Raw genomic sequence first — 24,849 nt, 5'->3', positions numbered from 1 at the left:
ATCCCCTTACTCTGTGGAGTTACCCAGGGCTCTTTACTGTCTCCCATCCTATTTAATCTCTATATTCAACCACTCCTGAGCATAATTCATGCCTTTGGCTTCTTGTGCCATTCTTTCACCGATGATACTCAAATCATTGTGCGGCTGGATCTAACCCAACCAGAGACGGCGGGTCTACTGAGGAACTGCCTACATGCTATTTGTGACTGGATGGCCTTCAATTGGCTGAAGCTTAAAATAGAGGTGCTGATGGTGGGCACTGCGTTGCCCTCTCTGTTTTGGACCCCTGAGTTCTGGCCTGAGAGTGTTGGTCTCTTCCCCCATCCAGTCTCCTCAGTGAAAGACCTGGGTGTTAAAATCTCAGCCTCTCTATCTATGGCCAATCAGGTCTCTCTTGTCTGCCAAAAAGCACACTTCAAACACTGAATCCTTCGGAAAGCTCTTCCCTACTTTCCCCAAAAATTCCATGCACCGGTGGTATCCTGCCTGGTCATTAGCAATATTGATTATTGAAATGCTCTATATCTTGCCCTTCCGCGGCATCTGTTTCAGCGTCTTCAGCTATTGCAGAATGCGGCAGCCAGGGCTGTCCTTCATCCCCCTTTCGGTGCCCGTATGACCCCGTTTCTGCACCAACTCCATTGGCTCCCTCTTGAGCCACGTATTACATTTAAATCGCTGTGCTTGATTCACAAAGCTTTCTACAAATCAGGAGCAGAATTTCTTCAGGCAAAGTTTTGCATCTACAAACCTGCCAGGCCGCTCTGCTTGCAAGCTGTGACGACCCCCGAGGGCTATGCTTGTTGGAGTGGGCGGTCGCGCCTTTTCAGTGGTGGCAACTATGGCCTGGTACCTTCTTCCATTTTCTCTGCGTAACATTGAGGCCCATCTGCCATTCCACCGGGTGCTGAAGGCTTTCCTTTTTTAGTTCTCTGTTGATTTGTTTGACCCTACCTCTTACCTCTAGCGCCAAGATGCCTTCGGGTTTACGCTGCACTTTATACGTGTAGTTAAGATGAATGTGGTGTCTGCATGCCTATGGTGATTCCACGGGCATGCTAACACCACCACAGGTAGACCCTACACCTGAGAGGGAATAGTCACATTTGGGGAACCATCCGGAAGTCATTTTGTGTGTTTTTCTCTGCATCAGCGTTATCACAGAATGGGACTGAAAGAAATGAGGTAAATTGACACATGTACTCCCAGATTGCTTGTCATTGGTAGAATCACTAATCAAAGTAAGAATGTGCCTTGTTTTAAGAATAGATGAATGTAAGAGTTTAAGATAACCTTGTGTAATCAAGCTGTATTTGAGTTAAGGCCAGGGGTGTTGCTAGGTCTGGAAAAGATCCAGGGCCACGCTAATGTCGGGACTGTCGGGACTCGGGGCTAGCTAGCCTTTTGGTTGTAGCCCCTGAGATTCTATCCGGGGCTACAACCAAAAGACCCGGGGCTATAGCCCCTTAAGACACGCCCTAGCAACGCCTCTGGTTAAGGCTATCCTTCGCACATTAATGTATGTCAGGTAAGTAACATTGTCAAAATTGTATGTTTATTAGAATTGGAGAAGATATTGGCGCTGTTAACTAGTGAACTGAGTTACCAAATTCAAAAAGGGTAGAAATGATAATCAACCCAGAGTAGACTGTTGCTTAATACCTCGTTTCACCACATATTAGTGACTGTATTTGCAATGGTGACTGTATTATATACTTCTGTGTAATAATGTCAACTGTCTAAAGTTGTGGTGTGTGACAAAGCATACAACTTTGCATCTGTGCATCGTGACAATTCTAGCTAGTAACCATACAGAATCCTCACTTGGGGCATGTATTATCGTGTGTGGGTGCTTTGGCACTGTACAAAGGATGTAGAATGAGTATGATCAAAACGACTTAGCAGAAACTGTCCTACATATCCGTTCATAGAAATGTGTTCTTTGTAAGAAATGCACCAACCCCCAATGGTGTTCTCCCCTGGGGCTGGGGTGAATGCACAACACGGATGCCACCCTACAAGCAGGAATTTGTAGAACCCGGGCCTGTTTGTGAGACAGGGCGGTGAAGGAACGCGGTGCGCGCGCACGTGCGGTCGGCGGTTTGAGGGGTGGCTGTTCATGCGCAGTAGCCGTTATGTCTGTCAGATGTCTAAGCATGAGTGCGTAACGTTAGGCACGCGCCGCGCGTGTCCTATCCCTAAGAGGTGCTGGCACACTGTCCCTGAAAAGGCCGCCCTCTCTCACCCCTTTCTTTATGGCGAACAGCATTGTCACATACCGTTGGCGCAGGGAAAGAGATCTCTCGCCATAGACGTGGATACAGGGGGAGGGCTCACCTTCCTTTGTCTCAATAAACCTCGCAAGCCCCGCGATCACAAAGCGCGTGAGGCGGCTCCCAGCACACACATCTGGATTAATTTGTGTCCATGTGGCTGCCCGAGCGGCCTGGATACCTGAGAGCCTCCTTTGTGCACCACGGCTCCTAATATCATGTGAAGATGATCAGTGATTTGGCGGCCGCCGACCGTGTAAAGACCACGCCGCGCTTTGCACGCGGATGGTGACGGGCTGGGGGCGCTGCCCACCGCCAGGGTCTGCAGAAGAGGGGGGGCAGCAGCACTGGCATCCCTCCTGCGCAGCCCCGCAGGCGGCACTGCTTCCCCCGTGTTTCGTGTACAGCCCCCCCATCCAATCCTGCTTCCTGTGCAGTCTGAGGGAGGAGGCTGCCCCTCCACAGCTCAGGAGAGCGGCGCTGCTGCGTGTGGAGACCGGGGTCTGGGAGGGCACGGGCAGCTCCCGTGAACGGACATAGGTTACCCTACCCTCCCACACGAAGGAGTAGCCCCTTCCCCCGAGGAGGCACACGGCACACCAGGGGCAGCGTACCGGACCATCCCCCCTGTCCCGCGAGTCGGCGCCGAGCGGATTTATTTCACCTCCCTGACAGGAAGGCACGACTCATCCCTTGGAGGAGGAGGAAGGGGGGCGCGCAGAACCAGGAGGGATTTTGAAGAGCGGCTCCCCTCCCCCACTTCCCCGTGAATGGCCGCGTTTCTCCTTCCCATTCCCAGCGCCTAGCCTCCGGCCTGCCGTTTCCATCTCCACTCGGCACTTTGCACAGAAAATGGAGAACGAGGTCTTCGCCCCGCTGCTGGAGCAGTTCATGGCCAGCCCCCTCGTGACCTGGGTGAGTGCAGACCCTGGGCGGCCGCGAAGGGGCAATATATTGGGGCAGCATGCCCCGGGCATGGTTTATTCTACACTCTATATTGTGGGCATGCTTGGTCCTGTGGGAAGGGCCGAGTAGGGTACACTCTTACATTTACGTGGACAGTGAATATATGCGAGGGCATGCCCCATTAGGACGTGGCATGCCCCATTAGGACGTGGAGTGAATTCTGAAGTATGATTAAATTGTCATGGAATGCCACACGATCTCTGGGGCGTGCCCATTTAATGTGGGCACATAGCATGGACTGCCTTATTAAATGATTGTGCTACTATATGGGAAATCGTATTGCACTACGGTATATTGTAGGGCAATTTCTCCTTACACGTCGGAGTATGCTGATGCATTATTCCTAGTGTGGTGTACATTAAGCCATTTCTTATCTGAGTAGGGTATTACTTTGGGGCTCTGCCCCACAGAATGAGATACGTTGCAGTGTGGGGATTTTTTTATCCTAATGCAGTGTATGGTGGGGCATTGTCATTCTTAGAGTATTAATTTCTCGTTGCCCTGGTCTACATTTGGGGCACTTTCCACAGTAGGGCACGCGTTGTGAAATGTGTTATCGCGGTGGTGCAATTTGTTAGGCATATCCCATGATACTTTAGGGTGGTGTATGTTGCGGCAGTTCTCATTACAATAGTGTATATTGTTGGGCATGTCTTCGTGATGTTTTAGGGTGGTAAATGTTGGGGAATGTATTACATTATTAGTGTGTGTTGTGGTACGTACGTAACCCCTCGTGGGTGCTGTTTTGGTGCATGCATGGTTAGATTCGGCTATGTGTAAGGCATATCTAGGGTGTTTGGATACGCTTGGGGTATATTTTGCCATGACTTCGAGAGGGGCATGCTTGATTTCAGCAGTGATCTGTTTTGGCCATGTTTGGTTACAATAGAGTGCACTTCATTTGTTTTGGAACGGAGTGTAGCTTGGCGCTGCGAATTGGATCACCGCCAGGCCCTGTTACACGTGATTGTGGGATATACCGTCACAATCTGATCGCGCTTGGATTGTATTGGATCATATTTTTTTGGGGTGCGATTGCATTGCATTTTATGGTAATGTTTGGTCATACCATATTTGGCTGAGGATATTTGGGGTACAGATTGTATTTTGAGGCTTGTTTTTACATTGTTTGTAGGTCTTGGACATGCTTTACCCGGCTATAGGTTGAACTTTCTTCATGGTGGAAATGGAGGTTACACTTTGGATATGTTTTGTCATTGTGTATTTTGGGAGCACGTGGTCACAGTGAGGTTATAGTTAGAGACACCGTTGTTCATGGTTGTGGGTCCTATTTCTGGACATGTCATTAGCACTTGATCGTGTGTTGGGTCATGTTTGGTGGCAGTGTAGCCACACATTCGGAATATTTTTGCAGAGTGGTTATATTTAGGGGGTTCCCGTGGTCACAATATCGTTTTATTGAGATATTCTTCTGTTTGGTCTATTGTATGTTTGGGCTAATTGGGTCTGGGTGGGGTGTGTTTGGGGGTAGTGCACGGTTTCAGCATTTAGTGACAGTGGCCTTTATGTCTCCCTCTAGGTGAAGACCCTCGGGGTCCTGTCCCGTGGGGGGCGGACACTGCTCGAGGAGTACGTGGCCCTGGTGGACGGCGTTTTTCTGAGCGAGGTGATGCTGGAAATGTAAGTGCTTCCGCCTGACTGTGCTGGGGTCGGGGTTTGGGAGGGCAGTGAGGGCACTCTTGCTGTCGTTCCTCTCTGTTGTCGGGGCGGGGGCAGGGTGGGGAGAGCCCCTGACTGCCAGAGGAAACGAATGCACAGCACAAAGCGCTGGGCGGCGACTCTGCCCCCTCCTCGGCGGGAGACAAGTCAGCCAGGGCGTCCCTAGAAACGCTGTCACACCTGCCAAAACCCTTTGGAGGGCAGGGGAGGGAGGGAAGGCTGCAGTCCCACACTGACATTGGCATGCGCGTCGGGCGAGGGAGGGCTCTTTTAGGAAGGAAACACTGGGGACATTGTAACATTTCTGGCTGAAAAAAAAGACTCTCTTTCCAAAAAAAGGAGAGACGGCGGTACAGCTTTCTTAGAGAAGGGCGGGTGTGCGCGTGGAAAAATACAGTATTGCTCTTACCATGCTCCCGCACACCACTTCATGTGCGTGTCGGATATGTGCGACATATACAGCTTCAATAACATCAGAGCGCTGCTGCGAATGTGTTTTTTTGTGTGTTGCGGTCCATGCCTACCCATCTCTGTTGAACTCTAGTGTGCATAGTGGATTTTGAATGTGGATATATATATATATATAAGTTATGGTGGGTTTGAAAAAAAATATTTCACCTGTTCTCATATATATATATATATATATATATATATATATATATATATATATATATATATATATATATATATATATATATACACACACACACAACACACATCTGCCAAACACAACACTGCCTCTTAGCAGGCACTGCTGAGAGGTCATCATTTCTACTTGTTGCCTCCACCTCCTCTAATTTCACGCACTCTTATTGCACATTTCCCAACATAGTGACAGGCACATGCCGATGTACTGATGGCGATTTTTCATGTCCTGCATGTCCAATGCAGAGAAACGAGGCATTTTTATGAAAGCATTGGTGTGAAATGCAGGTCTGCTGAGACTTGTCAGTACTATAGCAATACTCGACGCCCGGCCTTGGCCACTGAATGAAAGACCCAAACGTTACATGCTGTGAACTCGTGTCCTATAAAAAGCCTCTTTGTTCTTCTGGCCTAGCGCACACAGTGTCCCTGTAACAGGTCTGCCCCGCAGAGAGCGCACGCCAAGCTTCCCGCAGTACACAGATGCTACCTTTCACCGAGCGGGTCTGCGAGAAGGCATTCTTTCATCTGCTTCAAACACAGTGTTGATTATCTTGGGCGTAAGTGACGTGTAGTAATGCCCCTAGGAGTCTGGCTGGTGAAAATGATCGCCAAGGGGCGCACACGTCGTATTGTGTGCGATGTTTACATAATGCATACACACATTAGTTTTCGTAAGTCCGAAATACACCGAGAAGGCTTCAGCTCCAAGCTTATGTTTTGTTGCATTCATTACTGTAATGGTTCATGAAGTGTGAAGTGTAATTAATGTGCATGTTCAGCATTGGATAGTTGTAAAGATGACAACAGATATTAGCATATTTCCTGACCGATCTTGTTGCACGTGAGGTGCACAGACATTTGCAGTAAATGCAGAGCAGCTGATGACATAGGCTGGAGCGATTGGCCTGGCTGGGGGCAAACTTGAAGGGTGGATGGGTGGGTCATACTTGGGTAATGGTCAATGCATGGGGCGGGCCCCCTCGACGCAGCATGAATGAAGGCTTTGTGCAAGGTACTTGGGGGTTACTTAGTGGTCATTTAAATAGGCTGAAGGGATAGATCTGAACAAGGTGTTGGCTGCACGTCTGACGGGGAAGTGGCAGCCTCAGAGGCTTCCAAGGAAGGAAGAGAACAAAAAGAAAACTAATAACAGACAAGCAATTTCATTTATTCAAATAGTGGGGCAAGCAGCCATGCGTGTTTTTGAATAAAGTACTACAGATTTCTTGCACAAGGGCGCCGTCATTACGAGGTCTGAGTGGAATATGCATTTCTGGGGCCAGATTACAGAAACTTTGCACCGGTGCAAGTGCAAAGTTGCACGGTATTAGCATCAGGGCAAAGTTTGCCCTATTTTTAAAAACAGTGGCACACACTAGAAAACTATTGCATCATGACAAGGGCAGTTTGGCATATTAAAAGCACCAGGGAAAAATTGCCCTTGCGCAAAAAAGAGGCATTTCTACTGCATGTTTGCACCAGTGCAAAGTTTGCCCTAGTGCTAATACGGAATGGTATTAGCACTAGGGCAAACTTTGCCCTAATGCAAAAATGCATCAAAAATGTTTTATTTTTGCACTGGGGCAATTTAATACGTCAAACTGCACTTGTCATGGTGCAATAGTTTTCTAATGTGTCCCAGTGTATTTAAAAATAGGGCAAACTTTGCCCTAGTGCTAACACCGTGCAACTTTGCACTTGCACCGGTGCAAAGTTTCTGTAATCTGGCCCCTGGTGCGCTGTGACTCGGAGCACCTGGAATGTAAACACTCCTGGATTTGGGCTTTTTCGCGAGATACCCAGAGAGGCTTATGTGTGGTAGAAATGTGTGCAAAGTCATAGGTTTGGTGAACTATTCCGGGGTCTATGAAGTGACTAGTCAAAATGCATTGGATACATAAATCCACAAAGGAAACGATGGCATTAAGCCGAACAATAAATCAAATTCAAATGGAATTTTCAGACGAGTACCAGGTGAACGTGGAAAAGCTAATTTTCCACGTGGCGTTCCTATGTAAGATCTCGACATTTGTGAAATAATGCATTTGTCCAGAAACACGGCTTTCCAGTCTAATTGACTACAACCTTGTGAGAAGTGCATTTATTTTACACGTGCTTCAGACTTTTTCCTTAACTTGTTAGCGTTGACTCTTGTTGTTGATCTAGGGCCACCCTGGCTCAATTTCCTTTCTTTAGGCTGCTATTACTGGTTGCACCTAAAACACACTTCCATGCACATATATCCCACCTCCCTTCTCTGTACTCTGGGAGCGGGCGGGATACTTTCCTTTTCTATGCACATCAATGCTGCAGTGGATTGCCATGATAAAATGCTACCTTGAAGATTTGAACAGATGTTAATACATTGATAAATGTCTGTATTTCTAAATATTGTCAAATAAGGTATAAAGGCAAACTACATATGAGTACAAATAAAACGCTCACAACTTCTTGTACCCAGTTCAGAGTGTCTCTTCCACCAGGAACCATTTCTTGTCGTGTTTGGTGCATTTGCTTGTAGGCAGCTCTTACCAGAAATCCACAGTCCTCATCGTGTATTTATAAATTCTGATATATCGTTTGCAACCTTTCACCCAATGTCTTTGAGTGTTGATTGTTTTTGCTTAGTAAATTAGATTTCCATTTTGAAGACAGTGTCACGTGACCCACTACTGCTTTCTTGGTCAGATCCTTGGGATCAGTTAGATGATAGCAGCTCATATTTTTCTTTTAAACCCAGAGGTTTCAGGAATATACGCCCAACGCCATTGATTTATTACTTGAAATACTGTTCACGGAATAAAATAAACAATACCAGTTTAATGCCAGTAAGAACCATATGACATTAACAGAATCATTAAAACGCAAAGCAAGAAACTGGGTATATTTCAGTGCAAGTGATACTTTGAAGGGAACATTGAGTATTTCAAGCCAAATCATTTTGTGAGGATATTGCTGCATAAAATAGCTAAACAAAACCATCGGTATGGATATTTTGCCAAACTGGAAGTTAACATTTATGTCTATGCTTCATGTGTACACACATTTCTTGATTTTTGGCATGTTTTGATTAAGCACACGCGAATGCTGATGGGGCACTTGGCAGAAGTGAAATACACACTACAAAAAGACATTGAAATAAAAAAAACGTAAATAGTTTTGCCATGAATCAGTACAAGAATGCTGGTTAACTGTGTGCCATTTTAGCTAGATGGGTTTACCATTTTCTAGAAGATGGCCAAGAAAGGCCCACTAGGCAGAACAACTTGTCTGCTTGCTGCTGTTCAAAATTGTTCCACCGAACGTGTAACATACATGTCAAAGAATATGCGTCAGGCTATGGCGGTAGAAATAGTGTTTAAAACATTACTCCGGTCACATCCTTACAAGCTATTAGTTGTTAATGTCTATGATATGCCTGGTTCTGAATACACTGTAAATAGTCATGAGGAGAACAATGTCGTTTTCTATAAATGCTGTATGGATAATCCTGATGGCCTGATACTTTTAGGGGACAATTTAAACACTGGTTGTAAAGCAACATCCATCATTACAGAGACCAGGATACTAAAAGCAAGCTGCAGCTAAGAGTGTGTAAAGCAGACAGCCAAGGGCAGGTGCTGGGTAGAATATTGTGAAGATTGGGACATGATTATACTCAACGGCCATACTAATAGGGATATTCCTGTTAAGGCAGCCTCGTCTCATGATACAAAAAAATCTACCCTCGACTATGTCTTTGTTAGCCCATCCCTATTAGACAGCATGTGCAAGTTATCTATAATCAAGATTAATTACAGTGCTCATGCAATGTTGAAGTAGAAGTTGAGGATTGGGGAAGATCAACGGCACACGAGATAGAATAGGGGAGTTAGATGTGAATCAGGGTAACATGATTATGTGGACGGAGAAGAATATAGACAGATTCAGTAGCATAATTATACAGGACCAAGAAAGATTGTTTAGGAATCTTGTCCATGCATCAAGTAAAGACATTTTGGCATGGATGAAGAAGTGTATTCAAATCCTCTGTGGTAATTGGTGGAAATTATAAGCTTCTTGGGGAATGCAAAACTAATGCTAATACTAATGAGCTATGACCCAGAGATAAAAGCGGAAAATAGGCGATTACAAGAAATCAGGTATTTTAAGAAGACTGTCAGTGATGACGGATAGGCAAAAGCCATGATTAAATTGTGCAAGAACCGGTATAATAGCTGGATAAAGAAAATACGGTATAAAATGCAAAATTCAGAGTGGCAATGCTTCTTTGCCTGCCTGTCTAATGGTGGCTTTAACAAGGTATGGGAAGTAAAAACAGATAAAGGCCACAAAGGAACAATTAATGACCAATCCAATAAGTAGAAGAGTGTGGGTAGAATATATTTCAGAGAAGAATGGGGTCTGCAATGTTGCAGGAGATAGATATGAAAAACTCATTAAAAAAGGGGATAAGAAAGTGGTGTTTGAATATGATGAGGTCCTGGGGAAGATCAAGAAGTCCAGGGTCACAGGCCCTGAAGGATTATCGAACGTTGTGTTGTTAAAGGAACCTGAATTTTTGTGTTGAGTTATTGACTGATCTATCCAATAAAATTACTGGAGAGGGTATTATTCTGGAATCTTGTCGTAAGGCCATCTTGATCCCCATTCATAAAAAGAATAACAGGGGACCTAAGAAATTACAGATTACTGTCAATACTTGACATAACTGGAAAGGTCTATGCTAGTATTCTATTAAGGAAATTACGAGAATGGTCGGATGAGAATAGTATACTGAGCCTGTTCCAACCAGATTTCCATAAGGGTTCGGCTACAACTCACAACATTCTTTAAGTCCACTTTTGCTACGATCAGAAGCATATTATGGGAAAAACGAAAGTGATGGAATTTGGATCTCGAATTGCAATGGTTGGTACGGGAGGACACCACAGCCAGGGTTAGGTTGAGAAGTATGGGGACGAGCACAAAAGAAATAAAAACATCAGAAGTCCTAAAGCAGGGTTGCATGCTGCCCCCACTACTGTTTACCTCATACCTGGCTGACTTACCCAGGAGACTGTAGAAGGTTATTTGTTTTCCGCTGAGAGTTGGAGACCAAGTGGTAAGGTGGCTCTGCTACGCCAACAATGTAGTACTAATAGATCGTACGTACATTGGGCTTTGAGGAGCTGCCAATGAGCTGTGCAACTTTGCAGAGGAAAATGGCTTGGCTCTTAATCTAGATAAAACGAAGTATATGGTCTTTAGCTGAAATAGGAGAAAGTACGGTAGTATGCATTTGAATGAAGGAGTAATTGAAAGGGTGTCCAACTACAAATACTTGGGATATCAGTTTGGGGAAACCTGTGTATGGAATAAGATACTTCCTAGTGGTAAGCAGAACAGGGCCAGGGCATTAACAACAATGTTAAAAAAATGTTGTTTAGCATAAGATTGGGTATACCCTAAAAGGGATCATTGTGGTTTATAAGCAGGTGGTCATTCTAGGTATCCTGTATGGATTGGAGGGGAGTTACATTAGAGACTTAAAGTGGTTGGAAGTTCTTGAAGCTAAGTTATGTAGGAATGTACTGGCTTTATCCCAGAGTGTACGCGTTGAGGCAATGCAAACCGAGTTGGGGTTGATGTCACTGTCATGTAGTACACAGTGCTAACTATGTTAAAGAGAGGTCTGTTGTTCTTCAAGCTAAGCAAGAATCCAACATGCCCTATCCTGAAACTCTTGAATAATAACGGGGAAAACACCAAAGTACATAGAATGGGAGAGTATGAATAGTTGAATATGAAGGTCTTCAAGGAATTAGAGTGGATGCCTGACTGGTCTCTAGACTTGCATGAAGTGCATGCTATTCTCAAGCATAAACTGGGTTTATGGGATTGGTGCAGGAATTGTACACACTTGGCCACGTTGCAATGTAAGGTTGGTTATGCTAGAAATACATGCACAATTAATAAACTGCAGCCAAAACTCAACAAGATTACTTTGCCGAAATGTAGACGTTTTATCCTATTAGACATATTAAACCTTCCCTCTCTGGGTTTGGTCCCAGATTAAAAAATACCTAGGAATAAGAGATATTGCAAACTGTGCAAATTAGACTATAACCTTGAAACTAATAGGCTTATTTTAACTTGTTGCTCGGTATTAAAGTTTCTTTAGGTACACTATCTTGATAGATTTGTTAATATCGAAACAATTGTTACTAGTACGTTTTGGGCTTGGTGCTTAGGTGCTAACACTACTTCTTTGAACATCACACTATATAAAATATGGCAGTTGGCTGTGACAAAGATAGCTGAGCTATACAGAGGCACTTCTCGTATTGTAAAGGAACAGAATTACTAAGAATTCAAGGCTGAGACCATTTATAATGTTTAGAAGTTAAATTATTTACAATCTAAATTGTTTTAAAGTATGTAACAAAGATGAATTTATGATGATTGTGAAGAGAATGTTTTAACATGATATATGACAGTATGTTGATATGATTATGATGTATTTTTAAATGTGGTTGAATGATTAAGATGTATTTTTATGAACTGATGTGAAAAGTTCTTTAAAGAACTAAACACATTAAAATAAAATAAAATAAAAAAAATAGTTTGCCATATTCTGCAAAATGCAGTAATCCTAAGTATACATGTAGACCAATTAAAGGAAAAACAATCCGCACAGAGGGTTTTTGAAGATTGCAGCAAAAACAAACTTAGCAGCGGCAGGGGCCCTGTTAGTTCAGCTCTGTATTAAATCAGATTTGATACTTTTCACATTTACAGAAACAAAGCAGTATAACAAATATAAATATAAGGCATGCAGATAATGTAACATATATACATGGGAGGGCAGGTGCACCAGTAAGGGTCATCATTTGTAATAAGCCAGTTCTTCATGCTGTTTCTGAAACTGCAGAGGGATTGATTAGTTCTGAAATTGGAAGGGAGAGTGTTCCAGAGTTGGGCGGCGAGGACAGGGAAGCTGTTACCTCCTAACTTTTTCAGTTTGTATCTGTGAACTTGTAGACAGCCAGTACTGGCTGATCTGGTAAGTCTGGCGTATTGTTTCAAGGCAAATTTATCCGAAAGATATTGTGGGGCTGAATTGTCAAGGCATTTGTATGTTAGGGGTGCAGTTTTAAGTTGAATTTTTTCTTTTATAGAGAGACAGTTGTGATCCCTTCTTATGGAGGAGATATGCAGTCTGCGAGGAAAGCTCAGGGCTGTCCTGAGAGCATTATTCTGCAGGATTTGCAGTTTCCTGGTGATATATTTGTTAGCTTCAAGATATAGGTTGTTGCAATGTCTCACCAACATTGCCAACCAGCCCCAATCATTTTCTGACCATCTTTCTACTGTGATCTTCCTTATCCTTTTCTGTAGGATTCTGAAGTCAGATTGCCTTACAATCTGGAAGACCATTATGACAACTTGTTAGGGCGAAGCTTGCATAACACTTTTGGTGAATACAATTGTGAATCTCTAGTCATGTTATATAGATATGGATTAGAACCAACTACATACTAAAAAAGATAATATACAGGACACCAAACAAAACTACTTAACTATCTAGAACATGTTTCTATGTAAAGCCCACAGACCAGGCCCTCTGCAACTCGTCCCTAATGAATTAATCATTTTTATTCGACTATAGCCATGAACGCATTTTAAAAGCAGTACAGCACATTACAATCAATACATAAATACTCCACAACAACAATTAACCAACTCACTGTTGCAAACAAAAAGTAATTTAGTACATTTTAAAAAAAGACTTCCACATCTTTTAACAGCATCTTTCACAAATTCACATACATCAGATATGAAATGAATATCATTATAATTAATCTAATAAACTAGCACCACACCTCGGCACAAACATGAACAACCTAGGTTTTAAATTGTTGCCACCGACTAGAACACATAGAGCAGACCACAAACTTGACATGTTCTTTTGCCCAGAATGAAAGTACTTTATTTTAAGGCTATCCTGCACTCCTGGTCAGATCATTTTTTGATATTGGGCCAGCTGCTGAATTTGGGCTTCATCAACCTAGATCTACATTCATTTAACAAAAAGATAACATTTCGCGTGGTTTAGGGGTGCAACAATAAAGTAATTCTAATAATGTGTCTGCAACCCATTGAGTAAACATTTTTCAATGCTATATGATTCCGATGCCCAATCTGCTGTTAACAAATCTCTGAATCAAGTAGTATCTCAGAAGCAACTCGCTCGTGATGACAGTAAATATATCACACAGTTTACTTGTGGCAGAGTGTATGAACCCTTATCACAGTCAAAGACCCAGGTGAAGACGTGGTAGCTCTGGATATTTTCGAATATTAGTTTGTAGTCTGGGTACTAGTTTATGCACAGCTCTTTAACTCAATTGTCAAAGATCATTTATTGCCACCTAGTTCGGCACAGCATTTGTCGTTCCTTTTTTTAAGAAGGGTGATAGATTGGACCCCTGTTGTTACCACCTGATTTCATTGATTAATTCAACAGTTAAATGGTTTGGAAGATTGGTCTTTAACAGGATTTTTGATTGGGCTAAAACAAATAAGATTCAGGCTGATGAGCAGTATGGTTTCGTAAAGGAGTTGGGACTGTGGAGCAAGATCTTAATCTTAGGCTGATACTTGTAAATATGTTCTTGTTGTATTGGTGTATACCTCTGTAAAATGCTCCATTGCTTCTCGAAGCTAGGTCAAAGCTCAATAAATACCATAATAATAATACCATAATATGTTCTTCGGTATAGCTGTCCAATTTATCTTGGCTTTATGGACTTAAGTTCTGCCCGATTTCAATACCTAGGGTACGGGAGGCAAGCATCATGGCCTGTTCCCCTGCCCAGTTACAAGGCGGGTGAGCTCTGTCCACAGGTTGCAGGGGGACAGGAGGCACAGGACTTACTGTCAGTAACTGGGGGCTCATGGCTACTGCACAGGGAGGCCCTGGCGCATGTCTGGCTGCATTGCCAGCTCAGGGTTACCTGTGCCCTGTCTATAGAGCACTGCAAGGGACCAGTGTGCTCTCGTCATGCGCTGCTCCTGTGTCTCCCTCCAGCCGCAAACATCTGGCACTTAAAACGGCTCAATGAGGGAAGGCTGGGTTTTGGGAACATAAGAAATAATGGGGAATCTTGGAAGATCTGGGAAAAACAAAGGTGGGAAAAGATCAAGCAAATAAAAATGTATCATCAAGGTGCACTTGGCTATATCCAGAGTCCCCAGACTCTGAGTCTGGCAAGGGGACTTGTATTATCCAAACACACCCATTGGTGCAAAGGGAGATGTTATATGGCCACTGTTCAGAGCATAATTGTGTTCCTTTAAGTTCTAGAGATCCAGTTCTAGTGCAACTCCTACCCCAGTGATTTCTTCCCCTTTTCTCCAGCAGGGATCTCTCCGTTTTTTTATAGGAAGGGTTGAGGATATTCCTATTAAGGTATTGGTGGGATGCCTCGTGCTAGATACCTCAAGGGACTTCTGGCTTGGGATCAGGGTTGTGACACTCAGCACCATGAGTACTGTGTGTGCTGGCTGGGTCATACTTTGCTGTGAATGAAGCTGCTGTAGGCGCACAGGGGGTGAGCATTCATAATGGGAGGTTGTAAATGGCCTGAAGGAAGTGCAGATTGGCACACGCAGGCAGGCGGGACTAAGCATGGAGCGAATTTAAGATCGCTGCACGCCAACCCCAGACATGAAAGCACATGCTTTCCAATGGAAATCCTGATTTGCAACATTTAAAAATTAAATGGTTTAAATGGCAGATAGCCACAGAGAATACATTGTGCTTTTTCCGATCCATGCCTTAAGCATTGACCATTACCATGTCACCAAAGATCCTGCTTATCAAATACAACGATTCAAATGGTTTACAGGTGTTAGCTCGCGCATTAAATCTCAGTAACACAAAATGAGCATCGTAGTTCTTCTTACTGTAAAATAATTGCAAAATTGTGTTACCTCAAGAAGAAGGCCCGCTTTTTTGATTTACAACCTATATGGATCCGCAGTACACGTATTGACATTTTAAATGGATTTAGAAAATCTCATGGACAATTTTGTGCATTGCGAGCAGTCATGTTTGAGCGTGTAAAGTCTTAGGCTTTAGTCTGTGCTAAAAGCTTTGCACCTTTAACATAGCTGCATTTTTTATCATCATTGTTTTGCTTTCCCAAAATGATGCGGTTCTGTCAATAGAGTTCATATTGAACATGCAGATATAAGCATGAGCCCGAGTCATTTATGTATGTTTTATAGAATTTATAAAGTGCAAACCTAGCTGGGAAGCGATGGAACTATGCACATGGGGGTGGCATGGGGGGGGGCAGGCACAACAAGAGTGTTACAAAGGAGCAGTACTAGCAGGGCAGCTGGAATGGGATTCCGTGGAGTGTTCAGCAATTAGTGAGATGTCTTTTGTAGAGTTGGGTTGAAGGGAAGGCAGTCTTCTAAATTAGTAGTGTCTAATGACAGTTGTGTCATTTTGACTTATGTTTCATGAAAACACTGAGTTGTGAAACATCTGTATCGGACACAGGATTTTAATGTGGTAATGGAGTAATCATTCTAAACATTTTAGTGGCATGGAAAGGGTCAGGCTATGTATGTGTGGCATGCCAACATGTTTACTATATGAAAGGAAAGAAACAAAAGACTTAACTCTGATACTTTTCCTCTTCCAGGAGGCCTACATTTTATTTCATAAAAAATCAAATATGTTGTTCCGAACTGGTAATGTGTTACCTCCTACTTATTTTCCAGTGGGCAAAAGTTCCCAAATATTTTATTTTTAACATTGTTGAAGCATTTTTCCTTCTATGGTTGTCCTCCATTGATGCGCGGGTCTTTTAGGCCCTTAAAGAGGAAGTGACATCAGTGGAGAAGAGGCAACGCAGTCTGAAGGTCAATTATAGTGGCAAAGATAAAAGTTGCATTTATTTGTACTTTACACCAGCAAGATTGCTTACCTACTCATCCCAGCCCACCAGCAGTAGTAGTAGTAATACCAGAAGTATGAGTGCTGTTAGTAGTGGTAACACTACTACTACCATGAGTAGTACTGTTACTATTATCAGTAGTGGCTTGACTTCTAGTTGCAGGACTATTACTGCTACTACCAGTAGTAGTACATTTAGTAGCAATGGCAGTACTACTAGAAGTACATCCAGTAGCAATAGTGGCACTAGCACTATTGTTACTAGTATCACTGCCAGTAGTAGTCCAAGTACTACCAGGAGAGGGGTTACTATTACTACTACCAATTGTAGCAGTATTACTACTACTAACCACCCTTCCACCAGTAGTCATTGTAGTACTAGGGGTATAATTATTATTATGACTACTACTGGTGGTACCCAGGATGATAGAAGTAGTAGTACACATACTACAACTACTAGTGGCACAGCTGTAATAGTACTTGTATTACTGCTACTGGAAGTATGTTTCCTGGTACGTCTGCTACACAGTTCAGTGATGCTAATACTGTCAGTAGTGCTGGTATTGGGGATCGTAGTAGTACTAATGCTGCCAGTAATGGTAGTGGTGCTAGTGCTGTAAGTAATTTCTACCATTTCTGCTTCAACTACTGGTACTACTGCTGCTATTAGTAGTGATAGTACTTCTACTGCTACTTAGAGGCAGCAGTAATGGTAGTACTAAAAGTATTGATATTGTTACTTGCATGTTAGAACTGGTTGTAGCAGAAAAAGTCTTGGAAAAGTCTTGGTACTGGAGTAGTGCTACTATTGTTGGCAGTAGTACTAGCCCTACTACTAATAGCAACACCATTTCCGATGCTGTCACTGTTAGTGTGTTGGGAGTTATAGTAAAGTAAACTTAGTGTAAAGACAAAGAAATGCAACTTGTTATTTGCACGTTGCTGCTATAATTGATTTGCAGACAGCACATTCCTTTTCTGATGACACTTACTCTTTAGGAGCTTGAATGCAGCTCAAAAATGTTGGACAACTGTAGTAAGAAAAATTGCTGGAAAATGTTGATAAGATGCATGGAAACTTATTTTCACTGGAAAATGGGCATAGGATAAGTTATTAAAAGTTAGGAACAACAAATGTTATTTTTGTTTTAAAAAGTATGGCCCCTTCAGAGTCTGCGATTAGTCACTATGTGATTCTACATTGGGCTGTTCAGATGATTATTTGTCTAGTTTTTATTAGTACTATGCCTATTGTATACAACTCACTGCAATATAATAGTTTCCATAATGGTATATTTAATCTTTATTTTTCCTAAACTTTCCCTATAAGGTAAGTGTTTTTGGCTCTTAGTTCATTAGATACAAATGTTATCTAAAGCACGAACTCCATTTTCTCGCAGTCCTCTAAATCTTCTTGTTCCACCTGCAAAACATGTGTCCCCTTTTATTCCTTGCACCCCCCCAAATCCTTTCCGTAAAATGTCAGCCTATAAGAACAGAGGGCCTGCTCTTAATCTGAAGAGATCAAACGTGGTCTGCAGAAGAACACAGAGCAGGCATACTTAAAGGGAATGCCTTCGCCTTACAGCATTGCTATTCATTTGTGCAACTGTTTTCCCCTGGAAGTTGTGGCCAGCAGTCAGAGTAAAGAGCCTGTAATAATAATAATGTACTCTTTATTTGGCACACGCCACAAACTGAATTGTTTCTGTGTTATTGATAACGCATTGCGCATGGATGTTATAGGTGATCGCTTTCATGTGCTATACAGCTTTACTGAAATAAGCCCATAAGTCTTCCCCTTTAGGAAGGTTTTTCAAGTACCTGAGGGTTCTTAAAGGGGTGCAGTGTATAGACGAGGCATTAAATGAAATGGAAATAGCAACCACTCATTATGGTAATGGTGTATACATTGTGTTCCCCTTCCTCTTTTGAATAATTGATATTCTTACCCAGTTTAATGGTACTCAATTTATTGACCCTAAAAGAATGAAGCACTGAGTTAGTCTTGCAGAGATTTGTACCTTCTACATATTGACAAATGTGTTGAACCGTCTGCGCTATACCTAATATTTATGGATAAAAATAGTTTTCTTGAGATGTAACTTGCTGCAACCAAAAGTGCTTGCTGCGTCTCACCTGCATCTGTGCTGTGACATGTCCAATCTAATAGTATGGGAACACCATAGTGCACTGATACGTGAAAAGCAAAAATGAATAATCTGTGTAATGTCTACATATGTTATTTTCTTTATTTACTACTTGTTCACGATACTCAAATGATTCCCAGTTGATACAAGAAACTGAATTAATTTGGACTTTACAATTCCAACAGCTTCAAACAGTAAACCACCTACATTTCAACAACAGCTTTAAACCATATAGATCTAGTGGATCTTGTGTGTGTGTTTCCTTTATTTATTGTATTTGTTACACGCCCAAACCCAAGGGCATTAGTTACTTAAGACCTTGACTTGTTACAATCTTAGGATTCAGGTTACATACAAGCATGCAGTTACAACATGTTTAGAGACATTGACGGTTTTGGTTAAGATCTTAGTCGAATTTGTCAAAGAGCCAGGTTTTGATCATTTTCTTGAAACGCTGGTGCAATTGCTCATTTCTAATGTGAACCGGTAGTGTGTTCCAAAGTGTGGGTGCAGCTACTGGGAATGTAGAGCCTCATGCCCTTTTACTTTTCTAACGTGGGACATTCAGGAATGTGCTAGAACAAGATGTTAGCGAACACGTGGAGACCTTTTGGGTCTGATAGATGGGGGCATCATTAATGATGGGCAATGATCAGGGCCTTAACCTGGATTCTCACTTTGACAGGGAGCCACTGAACTTCTTTTCTGAAATGGAAGATGTGATCATTTATTTTGAAGCCAAAGGTAGCACATAGAGATTTATTCTGGAGTAGTTGCAGTTTGGCAAGATTAGAAGTCGTGGTGCCCAATAGAAGGATGTTGCAGTAATCTAGTTTTGAAAGGATGAGGGCTTGTGCTACAGTAAGGTAGTTCTGGGGAGTGAGAAATTGTCGGCTGAGTGAGAAGTGGAAGAGGATAGGGCGTTAATGTGTTTGGTCATGGAGAGGTTAGCATCTAGGTAGACGCCTGGTTCACTGTATCCATTTGTGAAATTCTTGAAAATGATTGACATAATATTTTGCCACAGATCTAATTCCTTTCATACAAAAAATCAAAAATTAGCATTCATTCCTACTAGCTATTGTTTTTAACTAAAACCAATGAAAACCTCAGTAAAAATAGTTTACAAATAGCTTTAAACTATTTTTTTCTCTGCCAAATAGAAAATTGCCTAGTATTCTTGCGTCTAGTATCACTCAAGTAGAGCGATGCTTAAATACTTATTCCTGAAAAACGATTTATTGTACTTCATTGAAACTTGAATCCATGAACTCCCAATTTCACTATTTCCTCTATTGATAATCAACTATTAAATCTACCGCTCGATAGCTCTCCTTGGCGCTCTGCAAAAAATGTTTGCTCATTTGATTTTGAGAGACTTGCTAAAATGGGTTAAGGTGGCAGGGTGTTTTGACTTTTATCAATCAGGGTTTGTCCCAGGCCTGGGCACTGCTGTAAATTGGTTGACTTTAAGTTTTGTTAAGAAAACGTTTCTGTTAACAGGTCAGCCAGTTTATTTGGCATTTATTGATTCTAAACAAGTTATCGATTGTGTCGACCGAGAAAAATTGTTTAGAAAACTTTACAATTGGGGATGCCCTGCATATCTTTTGGCTATGATTAAAGAACTTTATTCTCAAACCTCTATCCAAATCAGGTTAAATTATCATGGGGTGCTAAGAAAAACTATACCTACTTATGGAGGGTTAAAGCAAGAGTGCATTTTGGTCCCTGCTTTGTTTAATATTTTGATAGCCGATCTTGATGGGCATTTGTCTTTGGCGACATTATTTCCGCCAAGACTGGGCAAAGACCCGGTTTCTTGGCTACTGTATGCAGACAATCGGGTCCTTTTAGACAAGACGCTAGTCGGCTTACAGAGACAACTAGCGATGCAGGAAGCTTACGCGAATGAGAGTGCCCTGAAAATTAATGTCAGTAAATCTAATGTGTTGCTCCTGACACACAAAATAGTCAGAAAAAGGCCCTCCTTTAACTGGTACCTGTATAAAGCTCCATTAACAATAGCTAATGAATACAGGTATTTGGGGGTTTGTACAAACAATAATGTTATAGAAACCCAGTATAGAGAGGAAATAATAAAACAAACTAGAACAGTGGCAGCAAAGGGCTTGATTATACATAACAAGTTTGGAAGATTCTCAAATGAACTGCTGATAATTTATTATAAGCAAAAGGTTGTGCCAACTTTGATTTACTGGGCAGAAGCTAAATTGATGCTCAGAAATCCTGATTGGACCAGGATAGAGGGCATATTTTGAAAAAGGGTTTTGGCTTTTCCTGCTAGTTTCCCAATCCAAATAATATGTTACGAATTGGGGCTCCTTTCATTGGAAATTGTGGTAAATTGGAGATCCTTGGGCCTACTTAGAAAATGTATTGTGGGCGATGCAACATTGATTTTTTCGATCATTGGCACGTTATTGAAGGTTCAAAATGACCGATCCTCACACAAATGGATGGAGGACTGTCTGAACTTGCTAATGGGAGATGCTATCTCCTTAGATACATTATTGTGACCCCGAATAAAGCCAAGCAAGACAGAGGGCCAGTGTAACCGATACCAAGTTTTTAAAAACGTTCAATATGAAACTAAATCATTAGATTGTAAGCCAAAATATCTAAAGAAATACCCTTGTTACAAATATCAAAGTGGGTTTTTAAGGTTACATTTTCGCTTGTGGCCAACAAACAAAGTCAAAGGTATTAGGTTGAAATGGACAGTAAAACAAAGATGTTGTGCTAATGAGGAGAACTTGGAAACCCTGAGACATTTGGTTGTAGTTTGCCCAAAGCTAGCAGATAAAAGGATTTTAATGTTTTAATTTTGACTAAACATTTTGAGAATTATAAACTTTTAATGGAAGAGAAGGTATGGGCAATTATTTTGAGTGGACAGCTCATTACATTAATTTAGGCAACTGCTAGATTTCTTTTAGCAATCAAGATTTTAGATTCATATGAGTATGATTCTGTTGGTATTGAAAATGAACTGGGATTAATATGCCTGATTTTTTACTTGCTGATATGTACTGAAATGAAATTGATATATCGAATTGCTGATTTTATGTATGTGTTTAATGTATGAATTTTATTCTTATGTTTAAAGGTTAAAAAACAATATAAATTTTTAAAAGGTTTTTAACACCATACGGCATCAAAGTTACTTGTATTGTTTAGCTTAAGCATAGCCTTGAACCTTTGTGCCGTGCACCAGTCTCGGATATCTTGTGCAAGTTCGTAAGTTACTGGGTTATGTTACAGGCATTACTCTATATACAATACAGTGGAAGCCACGGGCCAATTCCTCTTGGTGGTGATTGAGCTCTGGATTGCGGATATTGGGATTCCTGCCACTAGCCATTTTCCATTCTATGGTGAGGGTTACATCCATGGACTGTGCAGGTATTCCACACACACACACACACACGCACGCATATATACATATATATATATATATATATATATATATATATATATATATATATATATATATATATATATATATATATATATATGTTCAAAGAGTCACTTTGTTGTTCCAGTTATGTTGTTCTCCAAGATCATTCTGCGTTTTCATCAATGCAATGTCCTTGCAGTTCTTTTGTTTGCCAGTTCTTTGGGCTAATCTTCCTTCTCAACCCTGCTTCCAATGTTATGTTCTTTTATTGGGTTTTGTATACGACAGCTGCTGCCTATTTCAGGGTCTTATGTTGTTTTGAGCTTGGGATAGATGTTTTGTGTTGGTTCAGTATGAGTAGATGGAGCAGTGCGTGATTGCTTTTCCATTTTCGTTGATGCATGCACGTTATAAGGAAACGGGCTAAGTGTGCTGAATAAGCTTATAGAGGTCTTGCTTTGGCACATAGTTTGCTGGATTTTGACCAGGCTATACACTGAGGTGGATCTGCATCCATGCTTCTTATTGTATGTTTGAGCATTATGATTGTGTGGGCTTCTGTGTTTGCCTGAAGCATAGGTTTACCCCTATCCCTTCATGCAAATCAGCTCTGTGCTTTGTGGTGACTCTGAATGTTACGTGTAGCGTTGGCAGTGTTATATCTACGGTGGGATGTGATGTCGCTTATGGAGAGAAAAAAAACATAGGGTTCAGTTTCAATACCAAACAGACAGAAGTATGGTATCACAATGTGTGCTCAAAGGAGCAAATCATAATGGTGAAGGGAGTAACACAGGGTGCACTCATGGAATAGCACGTCAGTAGTTGTGAACAAAATGTTATTGCCAGAAATCCAAAGAGCCAGAAATCACCAAGGTGCAAAGCATTGCATGTCACAATAAAACATTGATTGTTCAGGAACATGTTGCCCATAAACCAATAAAAGCAACAAAATTTTAATGAGGAACAACATTACTTAGGTGTATGTTAAGGAGCAAACACCCATTGTTGACAACATATCACAGGTGCAATCTGAGGAGCGCAATATTTTGGGATTGGAGTGTGTGCTGGAGGGAGTATTAGTGCATGTGGTGTGAGGGGTCAGAAATGAGAGGTGGACAAAGTTGATATGTTTTCATTATCAGACATCTTTATTAAAATAAATAAAGGCCTCTCTGTCCTTATTCCCTGTCTGGGAAACTAAAATTAAAGATCCGTCTGTGTCAAGTCGTCAACATATATAAAGTGTTTTTGTGTCCAAAACATACTCATCTGACCCTCATACTGAAAATTAACAATGGGTGCAAGGAAATGTCTGACTTTTGTTCGGCAAAAAGTGTTCTTAATTAAAGCAAGTAAATACATCCAACAAAAATAGTCTTTTACAAGGAGAAACCATTGGATCCAGACAGTAGTTCCCTTACCCTGGATATTTATGTAGATGGCAAAAGTGTCTCTTTCAAACAACAGCTTCTTCATGATGGCAAACCTGTCTCTTTCAAACAACAGTTTCTTAAGGATGGCAAGTTGGTTCCATGTCATTTCATCGCTGGATGTTTTTTTTCGTGTTTTTTTTTACTGCAATTTATTTTACGAAATGGGCTTTTTCGGAAACAAATTCGCGGAAAAAAAACCCAGCAAAAAAAATCACACGATGAAAGGACTTCGTACCCTTCCTGGTATACTCCCCTGCCAGAAATTCCTTTGGTACGTTTTTCAGATCCCCTGGTATACTCTCCTGCCCGGTATCTAGCCACAATGTCATATACTGCCATATAATTGGAGTAGATTGCCTGGTATACTCCCCTGCCAGGAATCCCTTTCTGGGATCTTGTAGATCCACTGGTATGCTTTTCTGCCAGGTATCGCTCCCCAAAATTCTCACTGCCAGATGTGCTCCTTTCACCAAGTGGTCTTTTTGGTTTCACTGCCCTTCAGTATAGCACAGGTGTATTACTTCACTGTGCTTTCTCTTCCTTGGCTTTTAGTACTACTTGTGCCAACTTAAGCCACATTGACATCTCATGTATGGGGAATTGTTCAAGGTCTGTCATTCAAACATTTTCATTAGTATTTATTTGCTTGTGGTAACACTTGCTCCAACTTTCCCTACATTTACATCATACATGGGGTTTTGTTCAAGTTCTGTCTTTGTACTGTACTTGGTCGGTATTCCAATATTCTCATTTGCTAGTATGTAGTTGCGAACGGCTGCCAAGAAATGCTTGTCTTCTCCAGCACAGTCCTTTTCCGAACTGCTTCTGTTTCTGGATCTGCCTCTCTCTCCGGCTCTGCTTCTCTCTCAGGCTCTCTCCTCTTCTTGAGTGCGGACACCATGTTTAAATGTCCCGTGCACTTGGGCTGCATCAAAACAACTAGTCCACACGGTTAACTTTGTGTTTCCTTCAGTCTGCATTAACTTCTTCCTCCTCCTCTTCTCAGTACCTAAGGCTTTATTGGAGTTGGTGTCCATAGAGTTTCCTGGATTCCCAAAGTGATATTGTTTAGAATTTTTATCTAGAAAAATATTAGAGATAGGAGATGTTGTGTGTGTGTATGATGTATGAATGGACTGGAATGACAGTATGCCATCAGAAGTGTAGGTGTCATATGGTTTTTCTCATGAGGATGGGGGAAATACTGCATCTCTCCTAATGGAGCCATCACCTCCTCCCGGCAGTCTTCCCCTCCCACATGATCCTCCCTCCTAATAGCACCTCCAGGGTCAGGATCGGGCAGTAGCTGCTGTCCTCTGGC

General features: G+C 41.9%; 1 protein-coding gene across 5 annotated transcripts in view; it reads left to right on the top strand.

Moving 5' to 3' along the window:
• The first annotated feature begins 2,187 nt into the window (after positions 1–2,187).
• The window catches only part of CCDC88A (coiled-coil domain containing 88A), a 2,139,415-nt gene continuing 2,116,753 nt past the window's right edge, over positions 2,188–24,849 (top strand). For 2 of the 5 annotated variants that reach the window (XM_069608255.1, XM_069608256.1), the window contains exons 1-2: positions 2,188–3,188; positions 4,780–4,880. In XM_069608255.1, coding sequence (XP_069464356.1) covers positions 3,126–3,188; positions 4,780–4,880 — 164 coding nt within the window. In that variant the 5' untranslated portion in view covers positions 2,188–3,125. The remainder of the gene's footprint in view (positions 3,189–4,779; positions 4,881–24,849) is intronic. The other 3 variants (XM_069608254.1, XM_069608253.1, XM_069608252.1) reach the window with 2 other exon arrangements.

Source organism: Ambystoma mexicanum, chromosome 4q (genome assembly GCF_040938575.1).
Source record: "Ambystoma mexicanum isolate Mex_15411 chromosome 4q, UKY_AmexF1_1, whole genome shotgun sequence".
Taxonomy (NCBI): Eukaryota; Metazoa; Chordata; class Amphibia; order Caudata; family Ambystomatidae; genus Ambystoma; species Ambystoma mexicanum.
This window is presented reverse-complemented; position numbering and strand designations above follow the sequence as displayed.